General features: G+C 38.5%; 2 protein-coding genes across 5 annotated transcripts in view; one reads left to right on the top strand and one right to left on the bottom strand.

Moving 5' to 3' along the window:
* The window catches only part of CMSS1 (cms1 ribosomal small subunit homolog), a 382,810-nt gene that overhangs the window by 126,338 nt on the left and 233,423 nt on the right, over window positions 1–23,049 (top strand). The gene's annotated exons all lie outside the window — the stretch shown is intronic.
* LOC101284504 (filamin A-interacting protein 1-like) overlaps window positions 1–23,049 on the bottom strand; it is a 202,414-nt gene that overhangs the window by 16,185 nt on the left and 163,180 nt on the right. The window contains exons 3-4 of the mRNA XM_033433324.2: window positions 3,435–3,687; window positions 2,519–2,692 (exon numbers count right to left, since the gene is read on the bottom strand). Of these exons, the coding sequence (XP_033289215.2) occupies window positions 2,519–2,692; window positions 3,435–3,677 (417 nt within the window). The 5' untranslated portion in view covers window positions 3,678–3,687. The remainder of the gene's footprint in view (window positions 1–2,518; window positions 2,693–3,434; window positions 3,688–23,049) is intronic.

Here is a 23,049-nt window from a genome sequence, read left to right as displayed (position 1 = left end):
CCATTATACTCCCTCATAGTGCTTTGTGGTTTTCACCACAAAAATTAACATAGTGTGTATTATATACTTATTGTGTGATCACTTGTTGTCTGTCACTCTTAAAAGAGACATTAAGCACCCTGAAGACAGGAAGCACAACTATTTTTATACAATGAAAATTATGAAATGAAATTTAAAAGCTGAACTATATAGTTGCTTAAAATAAGTATCAATACTTTAAGAATTGCCCTAAGGTAATGCTAATAAGGTATGTAGATTCTTTTATTATAGTACCTTGATAAATCCAAACTGTTGTTATATTTTTCTTGATATCTTTTTTGGAAGAACTAAGAATATGTTAGGCCATTAACTCAAGTATCTTTTTTAAGGTAACTTTTAGTATAGAAGCCTAGGTTGGAAAGGAATAGGAGGTTAAAACTGTTGTGGACTCTGAGTTTTTCCCTCCCTCTCTCCCCATCCACATCCTTTGTTCTAGCTTACAGGCCTCCACCTTAAGTCAGTGTTCCTAACATATGACATAGCTGAGAACAGTTTGTTTTTCTAAGGTATTTTGCCTTATGACTAGATAAATCCCCTTTAGTTTACCCTAGACATGGTTGAGATTTTTCACATTTTTTTAAAAGAACACTATGAGGAAAATAAAAGGAGGAAGATGGAGGAAAACAAAATAATAAATTTTTAGCGTGCACATCCTTACCCTGATGTAATTAGGGTGCCCCCCAGTATGGTCTTAGTGGGAACACCCCACTTTATTTCTTTTCTTCAGCCCTATCTAGGGACTCCTAGTCAGAATTTCCCTTTATTGTTTATTTTCTGGATATCCCCCCTCACCCATTACTTCTAGATAGAGGAAAAGGGTAGGCAACTGGGTTGTTGGGTAGATAGAATTATAGGGGCTTCAAGGAACTGGGAGAGACTGGTAGCTGAGGAGAGAAATCTATCAGGCGGAAGTAGGCAAGAGAAGAAAACGGACAAATCATGGAGATGGGAATGTAAGAAGTGTGTGTGTGTGTGTGTGTGTGTCTGTGTGTGTGTGTGTCTGTGTGTGTGTGTGTGTCTGTGTAGGGGTATCTGTTGGTTGAGTAATCAAGGAAGGTTGGATTCATAAAGCAGGGCCAAATTATGGGTAACTTTTAGGGACACTTTGCAGAGTTAGGATTGCAAGCATTTGCAGAGAGGGTGTTTCCAGTTTTGCCTGGGTACAATAGAATTATTTACTTACAAAAGTAGCTAAAACTTTTCCTACTGATTTCAGGATAAGTTTGGAATTATTCTGTTTCATTTTACTCTGAAGTGTTGAGGGGTTGTGCCATTTGTGGAGTTTTGTGAGTATATGTTCAGTGATACTTGCATTTGCACTTACACTGGTTGGGGAATTTGTGCTTAATGCTGTTTCACAGTCACTGTGTTGGGAGCCAGAATACAGTTTTAACACTATTGACTTGAATGAGGCTTCGGCTCCTCTTGTTTAAAATTTGGATTAAAGCGCAATCAACAGACTTTGGGTGGTCTCATCCTCACCCTCACCCCTCAGAGAAGCAGATCCATATGACCAAACTCTTTCACAATTTGGCAAGATGGTAGGCTTCTGTCATGAGACACTCAAGACAAGAATAGCAAGGACATTAGAGGTCAGTCCTGAGGTAGGTTGCCAGAGCGTATGTGGGGGAAATTTGCCCAAAATTTGCTTTCACTCTCTCTAGCCTTAACTTATGCTCCTAGTTGTTTACTTTTTATAAAAATGAAAAATTATGAAATTTTCCATTGAGGTTTCAGAAGAAAATAGAAGAATAAAGTAAGGATGCCAAGGAGTTTCAGAAATATCAGCAAGTAAAAGAGCAAGCAGTGCTGTATCTTTGTGCAGTGGTGGCCGTGTTGAGACTGTTCATCTTTGCTGTTGTCATTGTTGGGCATACTTGGTGGGAGAAAAGTCTTTACTGTCATTAAACTTTTGAAGGAAAAAGAAGTTATGTGTTCATCTAAAACGTATACTTTCTAAAACTCTGTTTCCTGGATAATTCTTCAGATCGTTTCCATTCATGCTCAGAATTTCTATGACATAATACTTCAGTGTTTTCAAAGAAATTAACTTCTATGGTTAAACTTTATCTGTTTTTTATTATTGCCTTCAGATCTCCAAAAGAAGTGCAGATTCCTCTGTGTGTGTGTGTGTGTGTCTGGGTCTGAGTGTGTATGTCTGTGTGTATCTGTGTGTGTCTGTGTGTCTATGTGTTTATACAAGAGGGAAAGAGGGGGAGAGAGCAAAAGAGAGGAATTCTCTTGCATTTGTTAGGTTTTAGTCTAATGTCAAGAAACAAACCCAGTGGGAACATCCCATCCATGATTTATTCTCCTTTTCTTTCCTGTAGAGCATGTAGTATTTATCTACCTGGGGAAGATTTTAAACATACAACTATAAATAATCGAAAAAGGAGTTACATGTCCTGCTCACCTGCCAGGCCTAGTGCTTTACTGGCTGGTGAGCTTACTCGGTACACACCCCTGATGTGATACATACCTCATTCATTGGTTTCTCATAGATGTCCTCCTGCCAAGGGGCAGATTTTGCCTGAAAAGCATCTCGCTGGAGAGCTTCTAGCACCTTTTTTGGAGTGACAAACCCATACTGAGCTTCCAGCAAAGCCAAGTCCATTTTATCAGCCTTTAAAATGCCTATGACTTCATCTCGAGCCTGCAGGAACAAAAAGCATTTCAGAAAGCCCACTTTATCTACCAGCAGTCTCTGCAAGTGATTTCTTGTGTAGTTGAGTATTTTTTCTCTTCTCCTTCAAATATAAACAAATCATATTTGGTTATAGCACCTTTTAGAAAAGGTAGCAAAACTATGTCCCTTTACTTCATCCTTCTTACAGTCTAGTTACACATTAATAATGTTTTTAAAAGTGATCAGTATACAACATGGGGAGACTCTACATTTTTTATTGTGTTTGACAAGCAGATAACATGATATGCCTCAATGGACTGGCATTTTCATTTTCAGGGATAGGAAATAAGATTCTTCTATATATGTAGCAGCTGTTTTTAGTTTTTTGTATAGGTTAATAATGCCAGGGCAAGTCTAGGAGCCAGTTCATGTGAGGTACAAAACCACCTATTGTTGTTTAAACCAGTCCAGAAGTCATCTGCTATTATTGTTACCCATACGTGCCTGTGCACTGAAGCTTGTGAGCAGCATGGGCAGAGGATGTGACCTTTCACAATGTGCATGCCAATCGCATGTCATAACAACAGCCCTTTTAGATGTGATTAATTGCTCTTCGTGCTGCCAGAAGAGAATTCTGTGAATGTGTACTTTGATTTCATGTATATACAAGTATGAAGCACAAATACCTATTTCTGTGGCAGCCACCACACAAAATTCATAAGCAGCCTTCCCCTTGAAGCATGAGGGGGATAATTCTAACCCAGCTGACCTGCAGTTCTCCCTCCAGAATGCTGAGAAGAAATAATAAGTCGTCTCTTGAGAGGTCTTCTCCTTGGTGGCCATTACCACTGTGTGACTTAGGATACGGAAGCATTGCATCCGACTCACTGGTGGGGTCTTTGTCTTGCTGTCTCTGCTTCATGTTCTCAGGACCTTGGAAACTGTAGTCTTCACTATGTCTTGGAAATTGCTTTTGGGCTGAGCCCTCTGTGTCACTGCTTCTGGAACGCATTCTTTAAGGGCTGGAAAGAAGGAAGACAATTTGTAACTCTTAGTGGAAGTAGAGTTTTAATAAGAGCTCCTATTACTGCTTTGACAAGTCTGCACTCTTGTTATATTTACCACAGCCAAAGACTCAATCTTTCTGAAGTCTACAGCAGAGAAGGGCATTAGCAGATTCATAAATCACAGTCTTATTTATACTTCTGTTTTTAAAATCAGCATTTTAAAAAATGTGTTCTGCTTTGATTAAGGCCACTTATGTCCATGGGTAAACAGACTGTGTATTTGAACTTCATCCACCAAGCATTCTACCTCAGGGACCTGGGTCATACCTCCAACCTAGGCCTAAGTGCTTACATAAGATGTACTTAACGTAATAGTAAAATGGTAAATTTGCTAATTGTTCTAACTTTCTTCACATTCACATTATAGTGTTTCCTTGTGGAAGTTTAAAAAGAGTTTTTAAATTTCTTAGCCTTTGGTGCTTTAAGAGACAAGCATCAGAATTACAAAATACTTTGGGTTATTTTGTTATGACAGTAAAGTCTAATATTAAAGGAATGAAGGCTTGGTCCCTGGCTGTATCCTTGACATTCTGCTAAAATTCCAGAGCTGACCTCAGATAAGTCAAGGATTTATATTTAGGACCCTTATCTACAAAATAAGAACACTAGTGCCTATAGTATTTAACCATTATGAAAACAGTATAAAATAAATTAATATTTCAGGGACATATTAGTTCCACATCTTATTATATAATTATCCAAATTAATTTACAATAGCAAGATAATTTTTTCCGCCTTTGAGGTTTGTAATGGAAAGAGAAAACATCAAGTGAACTTATAGTCTGCTTCAGTGATGTTCAAGCAGATTGTTAATTTTACTCATTACTAAAAATCATGAAACTTTCATCATTATTTTTTTAAATATTTATTTATTTTATTTATTTATTTTCTATGTTTTTTGGCTGTGTCAGGTCTTAGTTATGGCATGTGGGGATCTTTTATTGCGGCGCAGGCTCTTGGTTGTGGTGCGGGCTCTTCGTTGTGGCAAGGGCTTCTCTCTAGTTGTGGCACCCAGGCTCCAGGGCACGTGGGCTCTGTAGTGGCGGCACTCAGGCTTAGTTGCCCCGTGGTATGTTGGATCTTAGTTCCCCGACCAGGGTTGGAACCCGTGTCCCCTGAATTGGAAGGTGGATTCTTTACCACTGGACCACCAGGGAAGTCCCTTTCATCATTATTGGTACCTTGCTTTTCATTTGTAATAATATTTCTTTAAAAATCTGGAGGGAATTCCCTGACGGTCCAGTGCTTGGGACTCTGCGCTTCGACTGCAGGGGGCACGCATTCGATCCCTGGTCTGGGAACTAGGATCCCACGTGCTGTGCACAGCGTGACCAAAAAAAAAAATCTGGAAAGGTCAAGCATACAGAAAAGTATGGAAATACAATTAATCACTACATGCTAGCACACAGATTTGTAAAATCCTAATTTACTATATACATTAGAAAACAGTTTTTTAAGTAAAATATTGATATTATAGATATAGTAGAAGTCCCTGTGTACCTCTTCCTTAACCCACTCTATACCCGCCCTACCCCAGAAGTAACCATCTTCAATTTGGTGTTTATTATTCCCACGCATGTTTTATACTTTACTTTATACTTTTAATGCATGTGTATATATTGCTGAGCAATATATAGTATTGCTTTGCAGATTTTCAAACCTAATATAAATACAGCATATTGAATGTATCATTCTGAAAATGTTTTTTCATCCTATATTTTGGAGATTCTTGCTTGCTCCATTTTACTTATTTTACATATTTAACTGCTATATAGTATTGCATTATATGAATAGGCCACCATTTACTTATCCATTTTACTGTTGATGGATGTTTAAATAGTTTACTTTTTTTAGTATTAGAAAAAATGCAGCTGTGAACATTCTTGTGCATTTTTTTTTCCCTGTGAACATCCATTTCTTCAGGTAGTATTCTTTACAGCATAGGAATGGGATTTTGGCTCTCCTAAATGGAGTACCAATTTATAGCAGAGTGTAAGAGTTCTCATTGCTCTGTATCTTCATCAACGCTTGCTATTAGGGAATTTATAATTTTTACCAATATGGTAAGTGAAATGGTATCTGACTTTTTAATTGGCATTCTATAACTAATGAGAGCAGGCATCCTTTTATGTGTTTAGAGCCCCTTTGAATTTCTTCATAAATTGCTTGTTCATAGTCTTTGCCCATTTTTCTTTTGTATTATTTGTCTTTTTCTTATGAATTTGTAGGAATTCGTTACATACTCTATAAATAACTGTTTTGTTGATTATATGTTTTGATGTTATCTTTTCTGGTCTGTAGCTTACATTTTCACTTTGTGTCTTTTGTGGTATAGAAGTTTTACGTTTTAATTTAGTCAAGTTTATCAATTTTTAAATCAGTTCTTTTCTTTATAATTTGCATTGGAAAGCAAAATTTGAACAGTGGCAGTATAAAAGAATGGCTAAGACCATGGACTCTGGAACCACTCTGCCTGAGTTCAAATCTCTACTCCATTACTTATTGGCTATAAAACTCTGGACAAGTTACTTAATACCTCTGTGCCTTTCTCATCTGTAAAATGAGGATGATAGTAGTAGTATATTTATAACCTAAAGTTGGTGTGAGGATTAACTGAGTCAACACATGTCAAATGTTTGCAACATACCTCATACAAAATTGTCACTCAATAAACATTAGCTTTTATTATTAACTTTATTTTTATTCCCCCAATTTTATAGTGTTTCTCTATTACCTTTATAGTTAGAAAAAATTTTCAAGAATTGAAGCAAGTTTATTTGATTACCTCTTTCATCTAATGAGTTGTGAGCCGTGAATAAAGGGAGAAAGAAAAGAAGATTGAAAGAATGGCTTTGTGTCTTTCTTGGGTACTCTGTTTAAGAAGTGACTCTTACCACTCCCAGCTTGCTGGCACCACTTGAGAAACCTGAGTGTAGAACAGTTTAGGAACCTTGAGGACTTCACAGCCAACCAGCTAAGCCTCCATTCATCTCTCCACCCATCCTTCAACAAGCATTTATTGAAGGCCCACTGTGTTTCGTGCACTAAATTGGTTATTTATGGTGTGGCTTCCTTACTTCCCTTAATACAAGTGATATATTTTCAAATGTAAGGTTTATGGAAACAGTTCGTAAATCTGGGATCATGAAAAGTGCACTGAACTAGACAGAAGTCATGTGAAAAGAATTCTGTCACAAATCAGCTATCGGATTAGTTAAGACACTGACCCTCTCTGAGGGCAGTGCCCTGAATTGTGAAGTGAGGGGGGGTGAGGAGGTGATCTCTGTGGCCCCCTTTCTCCTAGGATGTATAACGATTCTTGCCACTGTGCCTTTCTTTTAGCATAGATTATCAATAGTATATTTAAAAGACATGGGTTTGTGGGTCTGCATCTTATAGGAAATCCACAGAAATCTAAATGCTACATATGGACTACATATGGACCTGTGACTTTTGATTTTCACCAGAGGAGAGATCACAGTTAAAAGACAATGCTTAAGGAAATAATCCCAGCAATAATTTTCAACTGAGAATTTTCAGTAGCCTCATCATAACAATCAGGATGTAAAAGCAGAACTTGAAGGTGTTTATTGCCTTACGTGTTTATTATTTACATATTTTATTTGTCAGTAACAAACCAACTATCAAGTGATACTAGTGGGACACCCTGCCTTGAAGTTACAATGTGCATCTGGAGAAATTTAAAACATTCATTTTCAGAATTTTAACAAGTCACATAATGTGTTTTCTCTACAACTCATGTTCTTTCTTACTTCCCTCCATCACACATTTATTTACTCTATTAGACGCTGGAGATAGACAGTGATGGTGGTGATGGTGGTGGTAATGATGATGACAGCTAATACTTACTGAGCAGTTACTACATGCCAGGCATTCTTCTAAGCATTTTACATTTATTAACTCATTCAATTCTTATAACAACCCTGTGAGGTAGGGAATATTATTATCTCCATCTACAGCAAAGAAATGGAAGCACAGATGAAGGTTACACAGCTAATAAGAGGCAGAACTGGGATGTGAATCCAGGCAACCTGGCTCCAGAACCTGTGCTCTTAAAAATCATGTGTCATGCTACTGTACTGCCAAAGACAGATGGCTATAGACACCCTGTCTGAAATGGATACAGACACCGTGTGTGAAAAATGCTTATAGCCTTGCTGAAGAGATTACTTATCAATAATTACAATACAGATGAACAGTGGTCTGTGGCAGTAGTTGTCACTGACTCTCCCCTACGTAGCCAAGGAAGGATTTATTTATTTGAGAAAAGCAAAGACATAGAAGGAGTACATTTTTATGTAGGGATAGAAGGTTGAGGATATATAAGATTTATGACTGTGGAAAACCCCATTATGTGTGTATTTATGTGTTTATAAATAATATTCCTACACTAGCATATTAATATATGCTATGTACCTTATGAAAACATATTCAAAAAGGAAAAATATTAATAAAAAAATAAGATATCTAATTATTTTTCTCCCACCCCATTGGATTGTCTTAAACACCTCAGAAAGATCATTGCTCTGGCCTATAGGAGTAATGGAAGGTTGTTAATGTAGACCAGATATGTTTAAAACAAATAAATATTACATACCACTTTATTTACAGATATGTTCTCACATGAAGGGCAGGGCCATCCATGTCTTCCACCAAATATTAATAGTCTCCATTCATATGTCTCATAGGGTTTCTGACCTGATGCTTCATACCTAATGGCTGTTCAACAGAGTGAATGGTTTGCTCTTTCTATTTTGTGGCCTATCCCACAACTTAGATAACATTGCTAAATAACAATGGCTCAAAATTGTATGGGCCACTCTGCATTTTCAGTCATCTTGCAGCTCAGCTGGGTGTGAATGGTCTAAGATGGGCTCACTCCCATATCTGACTTTCAGCTAGTTGGGCTAGATCTCAGCTGGATCATCTCATCTCTGCTCCACATGGGCTTTCAACCTCTGGTAGGCTAGACCAGGCTTCCCCTTATGGTGGTCTCAGGTCAGCATCTCAAGAGTGTGAGACTCCAAGGCCTTATTTTTATTGGTGAAAGAATGGCATGCTAGCCCAAATTCAGGAAGTGGGGAAATAGATTTGCCTCTTGATGGAAGGAGCTGCAGAGTCACATTGCAGAGGATGGGGAAGACTTAGTTGACTGCAGCCATCTTTGAAAAACTCTAGGTCTGTCACACTTACAGATTCAGACTTCTGTGAAAATCAAATAAAAATCTAGTTTAAAAGAGGGGTAAAATATATTTGGTTCTTTACTTCTTTTAGTTTCCTGGAAGCATAAGTTTATTTCTATGATTTCTGTGATGCATTCCTGTGCTTTCCTCTTACCCACATATTCATATGTGGAACAATAGCCTACTGATAAGAATCAACTTGTATTCTGCTACTAATCAATAAAGATTCCTCTACCACCGTTAATCTTATCCAAGGTATGCCTTCCAGAATTCCAAGATAATGTAAGTTTCTATTTAGCAGGGTAGCTTGCTAAGCATTGCTCATAAGTAGTGCTCTTTGAGTTTAAGGCAACCCTGAACTGCTACAGAAAACTGAATGGTTCTCTGTATATGTTCTATCTTCCCTCACCTCATTCTTTTTTTTTTTAATTGAGTTAAAGTTGATGTACAGTATTATATGTTACAGGTGTACAATATAGTGATTCATAATTTTTAAAGGTTATAGTCCATTTATAGTTATTATAAAATATTTGCTATATTCCCTCTCACCTCATTCTTAAAGTGAGTTGAGTGAAATCTGCCAGGAGAGCACAGATCATTTGCCAATGATGATATTTATAAGCGATAAAAAAGGAATGACCTGAAACATTTTTATACCATGTTCTTTTAAAATTGATTAGAGTTTTTCTGAAACCACCAGTCTTCTTTGAGGGCTAGGGAAAATAGCATCAACATTCTTGCTGGCTCTCACACTGAGTTTGTGAACAGACCCATCGTGTGCAGACTTCTGGTCTACTGAGGAGTGTGTCTCGTCATGTTTACAATGGTGGAGTTTCCTTGCCCTTCTGCCAACAACCACAAAATGATCAGTAATGAGAAGTAATTAAGTATCGAGTGGAAGAAAACACAGACATGAATTTCATGATACTCTCATGCTTTGTATTATCAGTGACTTCATTGTTTCTCTTGGCAAATTTTTAATGCATCTGTGCTTGGCCTTGCATACTGAGGAAAAGAAAAATTTTGTAATGGCAACAGTGGTTTGGGATTTTCAGGTTACAAAGAAAAAAAAAAACAGAATGGAAAGTTGCTTTTGCTTATACCAAATAACGATGCCTTACTCTTTTCATAAAGTGTCGGTAGTGACATAATGCCTGATGGTTTTGCAAGGAGAAAACCTGCTTAGTTGTCAAATTTAACACAGCCTAATGTGTTGATTATCTGTGACTCTCAGAGCCATAGAATGGCAGCCTTGAGGACTGTAAGAGAGCGATAGACTGGGAATCAGGAAACATGGCTTCTGATCTCAACTCTGCTTTTAATTAGCAAAGCTCTGGTTGTCACTTGTAAAATGAGGATATTAGTCTAGGTTGGCCCCGTGAGGTCATTCAGGATGAAACAAGGACGAGGGGTTCTTTGCCTTGACCTGTACCTTGTTCCTTACTCCCCAGTGGGTCCCCCTGACTGCAGGATTTACGCCTGAGACTAGATGATCTCTGAGGTCCCGGGACTTCCCGCTTTAGAATTCTCTGCTTCTCTGTTGTCTTGTATCTATGGATACAGATACAGTGTAGTTGGCCCTGAGAAGTGGATTCTACTTTATTTTCCTGTGTGGTGACCTCGGTCAGTTTTTCTTTGGCTTAAGCTGGTTAAAATCATGATGTATCTTGGTAAGGATATGTTCATGAAGAAGAAGGACTAGTAGAGAATTTGCAATTATTTACTTAATCTAGTTACAGAAAATGACCAAATGTCAACTGAGGCCTATTCTACCTACTACCTTCCCCCAATATACATGCCCCTAGCCAACTCTTTACTATAAAAATTGAATTTTCTTAATCATTCTTTATTAATCTTTAGATAGCAAAAACTGTTTATTCTATATAATTGAGCACTAAACATAATTTAGTCTCTGTGTACCTGTTTATTTTCATGTTTGAATGGTGGAAAGAGGATATTTTGTTTGTATAAAAGAACTTCAAAAAGGTTCAGTTAAAGAAATTGGTTTTGGTCTTGATCATTTACTATGATGTTGAGGTAACCAATCAAAACTACTCCAATTTAAAGAAGAAAGTAATAATAATGGTAGCTTACATTAAATTCAGTACTTACCAAATACAAGTCTGTTCTAAATGCTTTCTTTTGATTAACTCATTTAGTCTTCTTAAAAACTGTTGTCTATCTCCATTTTGCAAAAGAGGAAACTGAGGCTTGTAGCTGTTAAGTAACTTGCCAAAGGTCATACTGCTAGAAAGTGGCAGAGCCAGGTCCTAACTTGGACAGTCTGGTTCCAGAGTCCAGCAAATCACTATGCTGTATCTACCTAGGGTTTTATAAGAAGGCATACATAGTAAAGGAAAAAATCCTGGTTCAACATTAAGTTATTCAACAAATATTTATGAAGTACCTACTATGTCAGTTATCATATTAGCCAATTTGTGCAAGCTTATTTTTGTATCTGGACTAATGTCCCTTTTGTTGATATGGGTACAGTTAATTCTGGCTACCCAGAATTACACAAAAATCTGAATAATATGAAGTCACAACTCCCTGGCCCTTTCAGCAATTGGTCCATTCAGTAAAGATGTTTTGTTTTCATGCATTATTTATGTGCAGAAACTTAACTGAATGCATTGTTATTCTTAAACCTTAAAGGCCACAAAGTGGCTTTTCTCAACCACTTTGCTGGCATCTTGGGGGAAGGCAGGAGGTATAGCATAACAGAAAGACTATGAGATTGTGGGATCAGATGGATCTGGACTTTAATTGCTGCTCCCATATGTTAGCTCTGTGGCCTTGGACAACCTACTCTACCTCTGTGAGCCTTCAAATGTAAAATGGAGATAATGATACCTGGTAATGGGTTTATTGTTCATGCTCTGTGAGCTTAGGGCCCCTGTTGTTCATGTCTGTCTCCTCAGTGTTCAACAGAGTTGTAACTCATCAGGGATTCATTTGAAAGACTGAATCATGCAGTCCTCAACAGAGCTGACTGGCTGTAAGTAGGAACTGCCTCATGGTAAAAATGATTCATCTGTGAACCACTGGCTAGAAATTCAGAAAAATGGTACTGAGAATCTCATAGAAGTAGCTGGAGTGTACAGAAGTAGCTAATGTGTATGGACCTCTTACTACATGCCCGGCACTGTTTTAAGTGCTTTGTGTATATTATTTAATCTTAAAGACTTTTAGCCTGTAGTAAAGATTGTAGGAAAGGGCTTGGTAAAGGTAGGCTAAGCGTGGAGACTCTCATGGGAGACATCAAAGACAGGGAAATTAATATCAAAATCAGGGTAGTGCTGGTACCTACACAAAGTTCAGTGTGTGTGTGTGTGTGTGTGCGCTCACGCGCGTGCACACGTGCATGCACACACATGTGCGTGGAGAAGGGACACTGGATCCCCAAGACTAACTAGAAAATTCTTGTTAATGTCACCGAATTTTGAAAACTTTTATCATATATACCCTGACTTTTCGCTCTCTCTCACCCCCACCTCCCTGAGTACACTCTCACATGCATAAAATGAGGTGAACATCCGCTGCATTCCTCCTTTTTATTTGACAGCACCTTGAACAGTCATTAGTTCTGTTTTAGTGTATGTGACATTTTATAAAGTGGTCTTATTTTAACTTGTTTGGTAGGAAATTTGAGGGATGAATCGTTTTGATGGCAAGATGGCTGCATAATGCAGGGTGAGTCTGTGCTAACTGCAGGATGCTCTTCACCAAGGGACAAACTTGGAAGGGATTCAGTGCCTTAAGTTTGAACGTGCTTAACATCCCACACTTGCTGAATTTAGAGAGCAGGCTGCCGGCTAGCTTTACATTTCCACTTGGATTTCCCCCTCTCTCTGCATGGAACCATAAAGCTATAACTTAGTTCCCTGGAAGGGGAATGGAAAGAGATGTAGTAAGATTATATGGGGTGCTCAGCAGAGCTGGTTGAGCCCTTAATATTAACAGTCTCATGGTAAATGTGATTCGTCTATGAAAATACTGGCTATAAATAGATGTTAATAGTGCTCAGTTGCAAATCAGCCATGCTGTGCTTGCATGGCCACATTAGGGAAAAAAATCCTGTTGAGTATTTTATTTGGTTTCTCTTAAAATGAAAAAATAAAAAGTTTGTTTCCTTTTATTGCCCTAGTCACCCACATTTGAAGACACTAAATTCAGCCAGCTGCAGTAAAGCTATCTGATGGCTAAAAAAAGACACATTGAAAACCAGATAACCTAATTTAGCAATGGCACCCTTTATCTTTTTCTTCCATTTTCAGTAAAAAATCATTGTAACATACCCTTACTGGTGTTTTTACTTGTAGAGAGGGCATGGATAGGGCTTCAGAGAGGGGAACAGAACTTGGGGATCTGTGATTCAGGTCCATATTCTTAAGAATTCTGAGTCCTAATAGAAAGTCAAGGTTTCTTTCAAATCAAGTATGAGGTTCAGAAGGCAGTGTAGTCATCTCATCTATCCCCATAGTATCAGGCACTAAGCATTTTCTATGCCCATCTACTCCGTTGTTATACAGCTCTCAGTGTCTGAAAGTGCTTCCTTATGAGCTGAAATCCAGCTCCCAGGATCTTTATTCATTTATCCTTCTTCTGCCTCCAGAGCTAAGTCAGCCAAGACTACTTCTCTTGTCACACTGTGGTCCTTCAGTGGGAAGGGCTCTATTCTTTTTTCCAGATGTAATACTCAGTTTCTTTAACCACCACTCTTCATACTATGTGGTCTAGTCTCCCTCACCCAACACACCATCTCATGCACACATTTTGATTATACCCCTTTAGACCTACTCTTCATTAGGCCGGGTGTTTCTTAAAGAAATGCATGGAGTTGGGCGTGATTTCCCAGATATTAAACACAACTAAAGCAGTGAAATGGTAAGAGTATATACTTAAGGAAGAGCTCAGTAAGTCTTCTGATATTGGATCTCAGTTGGAATGTTAAGTATAGATCAAGACATTTGATAGTAGGCATTTAATGAAGACTTATTTCCAGTTTCACTTATCAGGTAAGTGCTTGTAATACCTTTCATGTGTACATTGATTGTTGTATCAGTAAATAGGTAATTATTCACTCTGTTTTTCAAGAGGAGGAATTCGAGCTTCAGAAAGCTTAAATAACTTTGACTAATAAACCTTGGACCAGAAATGAAAACTTAGGCCTTCTGACACCCCTTTCTCTCCAGGCTCATGCTAGATTAGTCAACACTTGCACTTTTTTTAAGCTTGAATGTGTTCTTTGGTTGTTTGTCCATGAAGTGCTATAGTCAGAGAAGCTGCTAGGCTGTAGATACAGAATAAACAGCCTGCCAATGGGGTCTAATAGTACAGACTTACATCATGGCTTTTCTTAGCTGTGTGTTCTGAAGAAAGGACAAAAAGAAATATAAAAATCTCAGAGTATAAATAGTTGATTTATCTGAGTTTTCCATTACAAATCAGTGGCTCTTTAAAAATTCTTTTCTCATTTAAGGTTGACACAGGGCTGGGAATGTTTTCCAGATCTTTGTGGAATAAAACCAAAGAAGAAAATTATTTTCATATAGTCCAAGTTAGCTTTAAATGCATTTTAAAATGCCACAGTCCCAGCACTAGAACAGAGCTCTTGAAAATCATATGATTCTTTTAACAGTTTTCAAACTACATCACTTTTCATATTTCTTCCAACTCTGCTCTCTGTTTTTTCTTACAAGCACGGTGATATTGAGCCAGTCACTTAACCTTTCTATTCTCTTTGAATTTTTGTCTCTTTGGCTCTTGGAACCAGTTTCCTCCAATCCCCTTATTCTGCCACCGAGGCCTGTTGAAGTTAACTGATGTGCCCGTGGTCATGCCCAGAGGCAGCACCAGAACCCACATCTCTTGCCTACAGCTCTGTTGCTGTTTCCATAGCAACACTACATGTTCATAGGCCAACCCCTACTTCTTCTAGCCCTAGAAAGATGTGAATCTTAAAAGATAAAAATGCATCTTTAGAGTGGTTAAGAAGCCGCCTGCCAATGCAGGGGACATGGGTTCGAGCCCTGGTCCGCGAAGATCCCACATGCCACAGAGCAACTAAACCCGTGCTCCACAAGAGAAGCCACCGCAATGAGAAGCCCACACACCACAATGAAGAGTAGCCCCTGCTCGCCGCAACTAGAGAAAGCCCGCATGCAGCAGCGAAGACCCAACACAGCCAAAAATAAACTAATTAATTAATTAATTTTTTGAAAAATGCAACTTTCGAGAACCTGAAGTCTCCCACAAATTTTTGTTGGCTTTCTCAACCTCTTCTTCACCCATTAATTGACTAATAAGTCACTCTGAGTGCCTTCAGGCCTCCTCTTGGCTAGACCAACCTAGCATAATAAAGAGCTCAGAGGTGAACAGGAGATTCAGATATCAAGAGTTACCATCTATAAATTCCAAATGACAGCTTTCCTTTCTCTTCTTTTATCTAAGGACCTGTGACTGGAATAGACAGATTGTGTGTTACAGAAAAAATGTTGCAACTGGTGAAGTCCCAGGGCAGTACTTGACCTTGCAGCCATTTTGCTTCTCCTTTCCCACATCTTCCCGTATTCAATCTATCTTCCTGTACTGGGGAACAATTCCTTCCTGGCCTCCCAGGTATTTGAGTCTAGTCTGATACATTTATACTTACTAAGGGAAAAGAAGGAAACTAACTTTTGTAAAGCTCCAGTTATCTGCCTGATAATATGATTTATGCTTTCTATTCTTTATATCTTTTTTTTACAAGTTCGGACACATAGAGTTGGTATTATTCTCCTTATTTTACAGATGAAAAAAACAGATATTGAGGAATTCACAGTTTAGTGTTGTAGAAATATAGGTTCAAGACTAAATACAAAATACCAATAAATACTATAAATAATGTCCAATGTACAAAGTGTTTTGGGAGCATTTGAGAGGAAATGTCTAACTGTGCCAAAGGGACTTAGTGAAAGCACCTCAGAGGTAAGTTGGGCCATGGAGGATAAGAGTATACGGCTCATATGTACAGGTTGAAGGTGCATGAAAAACAGCATGTGGCAAATGTCGAGTTATTCCTTACGGCTGAAGTAAAGGAGAAGACCACCAGCGAAATTTGAACATGTATGCTATGTATTAGATGATAATAAAAAGTTATTGGTAATTTTGTTAATGTATCAATGACATCGAATTTACATGAGAGAATGTCCTTTCCTTTTTATTTTTCTAGATACATAATGAAGTATCTTAGTGTGAAATGACATGATGTCCTGGGCTTTACTTTTAAATATTTCAGAAAAAATGAAGGCAGAGGGTAGAGGAGAAATAAGTATGGCAAATTATTAAGGGTTGTTGAAAGGTGGGTGAGTACATGGTCTTTGTTATATTCTTTTTACTTTCTGTGTATTTGGAAATATTCATGATAAAAGATTTAAATAGAAAGCACCAGAGACATAGTGTTGGATACATAAACATTTTAAGAAGGTGTTCTCTTTAAAGGGGGGACAAAAGGTGCAAAAGGAGTGAGGTAGAGAAAAGAGACAGAAGACACTAATCTTTGGGTGTCCGGCAGAGACAGAAAAGCAGAAAACTGAGCTGTGTCTCAAGAGCCAAGAGAGAGGGGCTTCCCTGGTGGTGCAGCGGTTAAGAATCCTCCTGCCAATGCAGGGGACATGGGTTTGAGCCCTGGTCCAGGAAGATCCCACATGCCACAGATCAACTAAGCCTGTGCACCAAAACTACTGAGCCTGCACTCTAGAGCCCACAAGCCACAACTACTGAGCCCGTGTGCCTAGAGTCTGTGCTCTGCAACAAAAGAAGCCACCACAATGAGAAGCCCGTGCACCACAACGAAGAGTAGCCCCCGCTCTCTGCAACTAGAGAAAGCCCACGTGCAGCAACAAAGACCCAACACAGCCAAAAATAAATACATTAAATAAATAAATTTATTTAAAAAAAAAAGAGCCAAGAGAGAAAATGATTTCAAGGGGCAGAGAGCTGCTGTAACTTCATTTTAACAACATTGCCACTGCTCAGAACAGTTTTGGCACTCTACTTTTGGAATTTTCGTTTTTTGGAATATCCCTCAGCCATGGCAAAATGTGGTTCATTGAAGGTGAATTTGACTTCTGACAACAGGGAAAAGTTCCTTGGAACTAAAGCTAGTGAATCAAGTCAGGATTTGGGTCAGCTAATACTGTTTTTGGTCAGAGAACCAATTGTGACCTTAAAATAATGAGATTGGTTTTTGTATGTGAACTTTGCATAGATTTTGAAGACATTTCCAAAATGTGTCAGGGAAAACTTTTGACAAAATGACACAAATGGATTTCTAACTTAGAGCTTTTGTTTTGTTTTTAATATTCCATCTACTTCAGTTTTATGTCAAATCTTTGGTGTCCTGAAGCTTCTGGTTGTTTTCTAGAATCCCAATGTAAGCAAAAAAGTAGGAGACAGCATGGTATATGGCAGGGGAGAGAGTGCAGCCTCTGGAGCTGGCCAGCCAAGTTACAGTCCTATCTCCATCCCTACACGCTGTCCAATTTGGGGCAAGTTACTTCACTTCTTTGGGACTCTGTCTTTGCAGGGTTGTTGGGAGGATTTGAGATCATATGTGTAAAATGCTGTGCCCAGTGCCTGACATATGATAGGAACACATAACTTATCTTGGTGGAGACATAATGATACAATTTTATCTCTTTGTTCATCAAGCATACCTTCCCTCTTGGGACATCAAGTGAGATAGGAAAATAAATAATGGATTTTTGCCTGTTAGCATCATGAGGAGAATATATTACTCAGCCTTACATCACTGAAGGCAAGGGGAGTTCTTTTAGTCAGTACTAAACTTGTATTTTCAGAGTGTGTGTTATTTTGTCCCTTGCCAAGATGGAGATTGGCAAGCTGAAGAAATTGGAATTTGGCCAGGAACCGGTGCCTGTTATTTAGCAGAGAGGTGATAGGGAACTATGATCCTGCCAGTTTGGAGGGACTTAACATGAAGTGACTGGCTTCTCGGTCTAAACGGGCCATAACTGTTCTGAACTAGAGGACGAAGGCTGCTGATTCGAAGGGCTAGGCTCACCCAAGCTCTTACTGGTGTGCCTCTTTCACCAACCAGGACTTTAAAAATCTTCTCTAATACCACAGCAACATGAAATTTACTGTCTTCCTGGCCAGGTACTCTACTGGAGCATTTTAAATATACTGTTCCCTTTGATACTGAAAACAATATATCAGGCAAATACTACTACTGACCTATGCTTTATTGGAAAGTTAAATTGAAAGATGTAAAGTCAGTCTGCCCAAGCCACAGAACACTATGGCAGAGCAGGAACTCCAGCTGCCTTTAGAACCCACCCAGTCTTCGCAAGCTTATGTTCTACTGCCTGAGTTCTTTCTCATTCGTAATAATGATTTGTTTAAAGGTGGGAGAGAACGCTCTGCAGCAATCATGGTATAGCTTTGACTACACTGGCAAAATCAAAGAAGGCCAGAGCCCTTTCACCAAAGACCTGCATCATGAAGTAGTGAGAGAAGAGAACATAGAGAACACCAGGGAGTAAGAAAAAATACCTAGGCTTGGTCAAATCTCAGATTAGGGCACGGTGTGAGTCAAGTTCATGCTCCTTCACTGTTCTCCATTATTCAGTTCATTCTGGGTGGTAGCAAGGGAGTTATACAGCAGGAGGTCTGCTTAAGTCAGAAAACATCAAGGAGCATCCAAAAGCATCTAGAAAACCACATGCAGCAGGGTGAACACTTGGCCTAGATAGTATGGCCCGGGCTAGATCCTATGAATTTGGGTCAAACCAATGATCAGGGTTCTTCTAACTGGTATCAGGGCTCTCCTTGTGTCCTCTAAGAAGGGTCCACCAAGCCCTTTCCCAAGCCCCTAGCCCCATTAATCTTTACGAAGGTGTGCATTTCCAGTGCTCTTTAATTAGGGCAGATCCCTTCCCAGTCCTATTGAATAGATCTGGACACTCCAGAGTACACGGGACTGGGATAGATTGAGCTTGGGGGTTCTACCCACTGTGTGTGGTTCCATATATACCGTTTGTTCGAAAGTACCTATGGCAGCCAAGAGTACATGTTGACCAAGGAAGGTGGCTTCTGCTAGGAGGTATAAGTAAATAAATGGATGTCAGAGCTTACAATTAAGGGGGGTTGGGGGAGAGACAAAGAATCATTACACCCCCTTGAGCGTGTTGCTTTGGATATTTTGGTAATGATTATAAAGCATTTACACACAGACTAAACTAAGCTCTTTGTGTTCTTTGCAAGATGGAAAGCTTGCCAAGTCAATTTCAGCATGCAAAGCCCAGACAATTATTCTTTTGGCATTTAGGGGCCGCCCCTGTTTTTGCTGGGGGTTTGGAGGCGGGTAGCCTGTTGACACAGGAAGGCTTTATAAGGAAAAAGAAGACAACTTTACCCTCTACTTTTTAGAAAAGAAACCCCCTGTCAGGGTTCTCAGTCCCTACCTCCTTTGCTAAACCTCTGTCACAGAGCCAACAGAAGAACCCCTTGGGCTCAGAAGTGCCATACACACTTGGGGGCCCACAGCCAGTGACTCATTCACGGCTGTTTTCATTTCCTGCACTTAGCACCGCACTGTGAAATTCTGTATTTCTTTTGTGAATGTGTGCATGAAGATGGTTAATAGCTGTGTTTCTAGTGATAACCATTGGAAAGATAAAGTTCTTGAGATTATGGCCTTGGTCCCTTATATAATATATACTTTGTGGTAGTGGTTCTCAACCTGTGAACCTGGAACCCCTAGGAACTTTCATAGTTGTCCTAGGGGCCTCCCAGTCATCTTCCAAAAGCATTGTGAGAAACTGAGCGTGATGTGTCTCCAGAATGGAGACTGTCGTGATTGATAGCATGCAAGCCATTTAAATGTTTTCTGAATTTGTTGTAGGCTTTTGTGGCTATATCTTTGTTCAGTCCATGGACAGGAAAAGCTACAACTATCAGTGGGGAATTAAGAAACTTTTTTGTTATGGAAAAAGAGTTATCCTGGAAAGGATGAGTAAAAAGTGTCTGAACTTCTTTTTTGTAACAGCTAAACAAGAGGCTCCCGTTTTCTTGTTATGGAACCTTTTAGTGCTGTTTCCTGATCTACATGGTTTCATGTCTGGATCAGAACGCCCTGTTTGCATTTGCTGCTGAGGAGTGGGCTGAAGACATTTGGTCTTTCAAACTGTTGATCTTAAAAACTATAAAGGATGCTTTTCGGTGTTGTTAGTAGTGTCATAAGAGACTCCATGCATCCACCCTACTCTCTTCAGTACAAGTTACCATATGCTGTAATTACTTTCAGGTGAGAAATTATTGCAGTTTAACTTGGTGGTGGCTACATGCTGAAGGCTGGATCCAGAGTACTCTTATTTTTGCCTTTAGTAGAGACTGCTTCTTCCAGCATGTTGGCTATAGTTTTTAAAATAGAAGTTTGCTGGCTGTATAATATAAAACACCAAATTGCCAAGCATAGACACTTTTCTCCCTCAGAAGGGTGTAGCACGTTCATTGCACAGGCACTAACAAATGCCTGCCTTCTGCTGTGAGTGTTGTATTGTTTTTCTTCCTTTCTCCTTTTCTGTCAACATTTCCCTTTTTTTAATAAGAAAAAAAAGTCTTAATTAAAAAGCAGCATATGTTAAGCACTGAAAATGGGGAACAATCATAAAGAATAAAAAAATTCATCCTTAATCCAACCATGCTCTTCATCTTTTTCTGTAGTGTTTTCCACACTTTCTTGTCTTCTGTATCTGTTATAATGTGCATGTTGTTTGGGGAATATTATTTGTTGTCATTTTTCCATACCATAGTTATTAATGGTTGCATAGAATTTCATTATATGAAGGCGCCATTATTAATAACCATTCTCCTATTCCTGGATACTTAGTTTACCATCCTCGTTTGAGTCCTTCCTTTCCTCCTCCCCAACTTACACTTTAGAGGCATGAACCCTGTGGATCCAGAAGGGATCCAGAGCTAACAAGAACCTTTGACCACTATCTGGACTTTTTGAAACTGGCTGGAATCCTTGAGAACTGTCTTTGGCTCAGAAAAATATCTATTTGTGTTTTAAAGTCATGATTTTGGCCTCTGTGGGATTTAATCACAACTCATAATTGTTATTCTATCTCCCCTCTAAATTCTTTCCCCTTTACCAAATTAAAAATATGAAAAATGTTTGAATATTTTTAAGAAGGTAAAAAAATATATAGAAGTCATTAGATACTGTTAGAGTAGACCACTGTACCACCTTTTCAGACCCTGAAAGTTGAGAGTTTGGAAATGAAATAAGAATTGGAATATGTATCCAAGTAATTCATCTTTAACAGTGGAAGGATGTTTACTTTCTCAAATGTTTTCTTTCCATGGAAAAGGCTGCTATTTTATTTACAGTTTACTTCATTATGTAGACTTGAATTCAAAAGATGAGAATCAGACTTGGGGAGTATATTTCAAACAAAAGTAGAAGCAAAGCTAATTAGACACTGGTGGTAGTAAGATAAGAAATATTTTTTCCTTTTAAAACAGCAACATTCTTTTTCTGATTTTTGGAGTGAGTGTGTCCTCATTTTAATACTCCTTTGTTACCAAAAGACAATACTTTGTGCATAAAACATGGTTACCAAGCAATGCACCAAAAATTAAATTGTTACATGGCTTAGGATGTGCGGAGAAGGACCAGATTGGTCTAGAAAAGAGTCTCAGAATCATAAAACATCATTAGAGTGGGAAGAGCTTGGAGATGGGTTTGCCCAGCTCTTCCCCAACAAGCAGTGGGGAGAGGGCACCCTAGCTGTACAGCCTCTCCGACAAGCACTCATCCACTCTGTGAGCGTTCATTTTTCGCAACTCTGTGGTCTTAAAAAATGTAGCCAATTCTTTCAAGATGTGTCCAGAATTCTTGTGCCATTTTATTTCCCATGACACTGCTATTAGCTGAACGCCACCTGATAATATAAATTATGATGAGTAAATTTCAAGGAGTTGGAAGGAAGATTTCCTAAACGTGAAAGCAAGGAAAAGTCTCCCCAGCACTGAGCAAGTGGCTAGAGTGATTTATCATTAAGGGTATAATTAAAGAAAATTTTGCCTTTGTAAGCTTCTGGTTCTAAAAATGCTGAGGCTAGGCCTACAAGGAAGCCTTCGGCTGTTTCCCCAAATTCTATTTTGACATATAAGTACTATTCAGTTCATTTGTTTTTAATAAGATAACTTTAAATAGAACCTTCCATAATTGACGACTAGCTTCTTGCTTAAATATTTAAATATGCTTTAGATTTTTGCCCTTCAGCTATATCTAAATGCTCAGCTATACAGCACGGTTCAAGTCTTCATTTGGGGAAGGCAGAGATCTATGACTGCCCATGCTTCCACCTATAATAGCACCTTTAATAGGCCACTTCACTCTCTGTGCCCTTAATTAGTTGGAAGAATGAAAAACAAACAATCCAGTAGCAATTGGGCTCCTTCTCAGAGCGCTAACTTGGCTACATTTCAAAGTACTTAATGTTTCCCTAAAAGGTACAAAGAACTGCATGGTGCTTACATTAGCATTTCCTAATCAAAAAGTGTAACACTTAAAAGATGGTTAGAGTTGCACAATAAGACATTGATAGTGGTTCTTTAAGCCATTCTATGTCTAAAGCATAATTTTTGCTTTTTAGTTCTTCTGAGTTCTGAGAATCAGAGTAAGACTGATTTCATATGTAGAAATAATTATTTCCTTTGATACTGCTAATCTCTACCTTAAATCCAATCACAGTGATTACCAATGACGTTCTTAGCAGCCGGGTGTGCAGCATATGGGCAATGTTGAGAAGAGCAGGTGTCAGACTGAGTTTTGTTGTTGCTGTTTTTTAATTTATAAATATTCTCAAATATGTCATTATATATTATCCATAATAACTTTTAATTCCATAGTCAAAGATACTTCTCTACCTTTGACTTCATGTATTTTTTCTGTTTTTTTTTTTTTTACCTGCTTAGGAGGATTGGGGGTAAGGTCATTTTAAGGTATTAGTCATTTTGAGTTACTACGTTAAAGAACAAAAGTTGGTTAATTTTACAAAGCACTATAAACCAACAAGGAAGCCACGTACTATAA

The sequence above is a fragment of the Orcinus orca genome, chromosome 5 (assembly GCF_937001465.1).
Source record: "Orcinus orca chromosome 5, mOrcOrc1.1, whole genome shotgun sequence".
Taxonomy (NCBI): domain Eukaryota; kingdom Metazoa; phylum Chordata; class Mammalia; order Artiodactyla; family Delphinidae; genus Orcinus; species Orcinus orca.
This window is presented reverse-complemented; position numbering and strand designations above follow the sequence as displayed.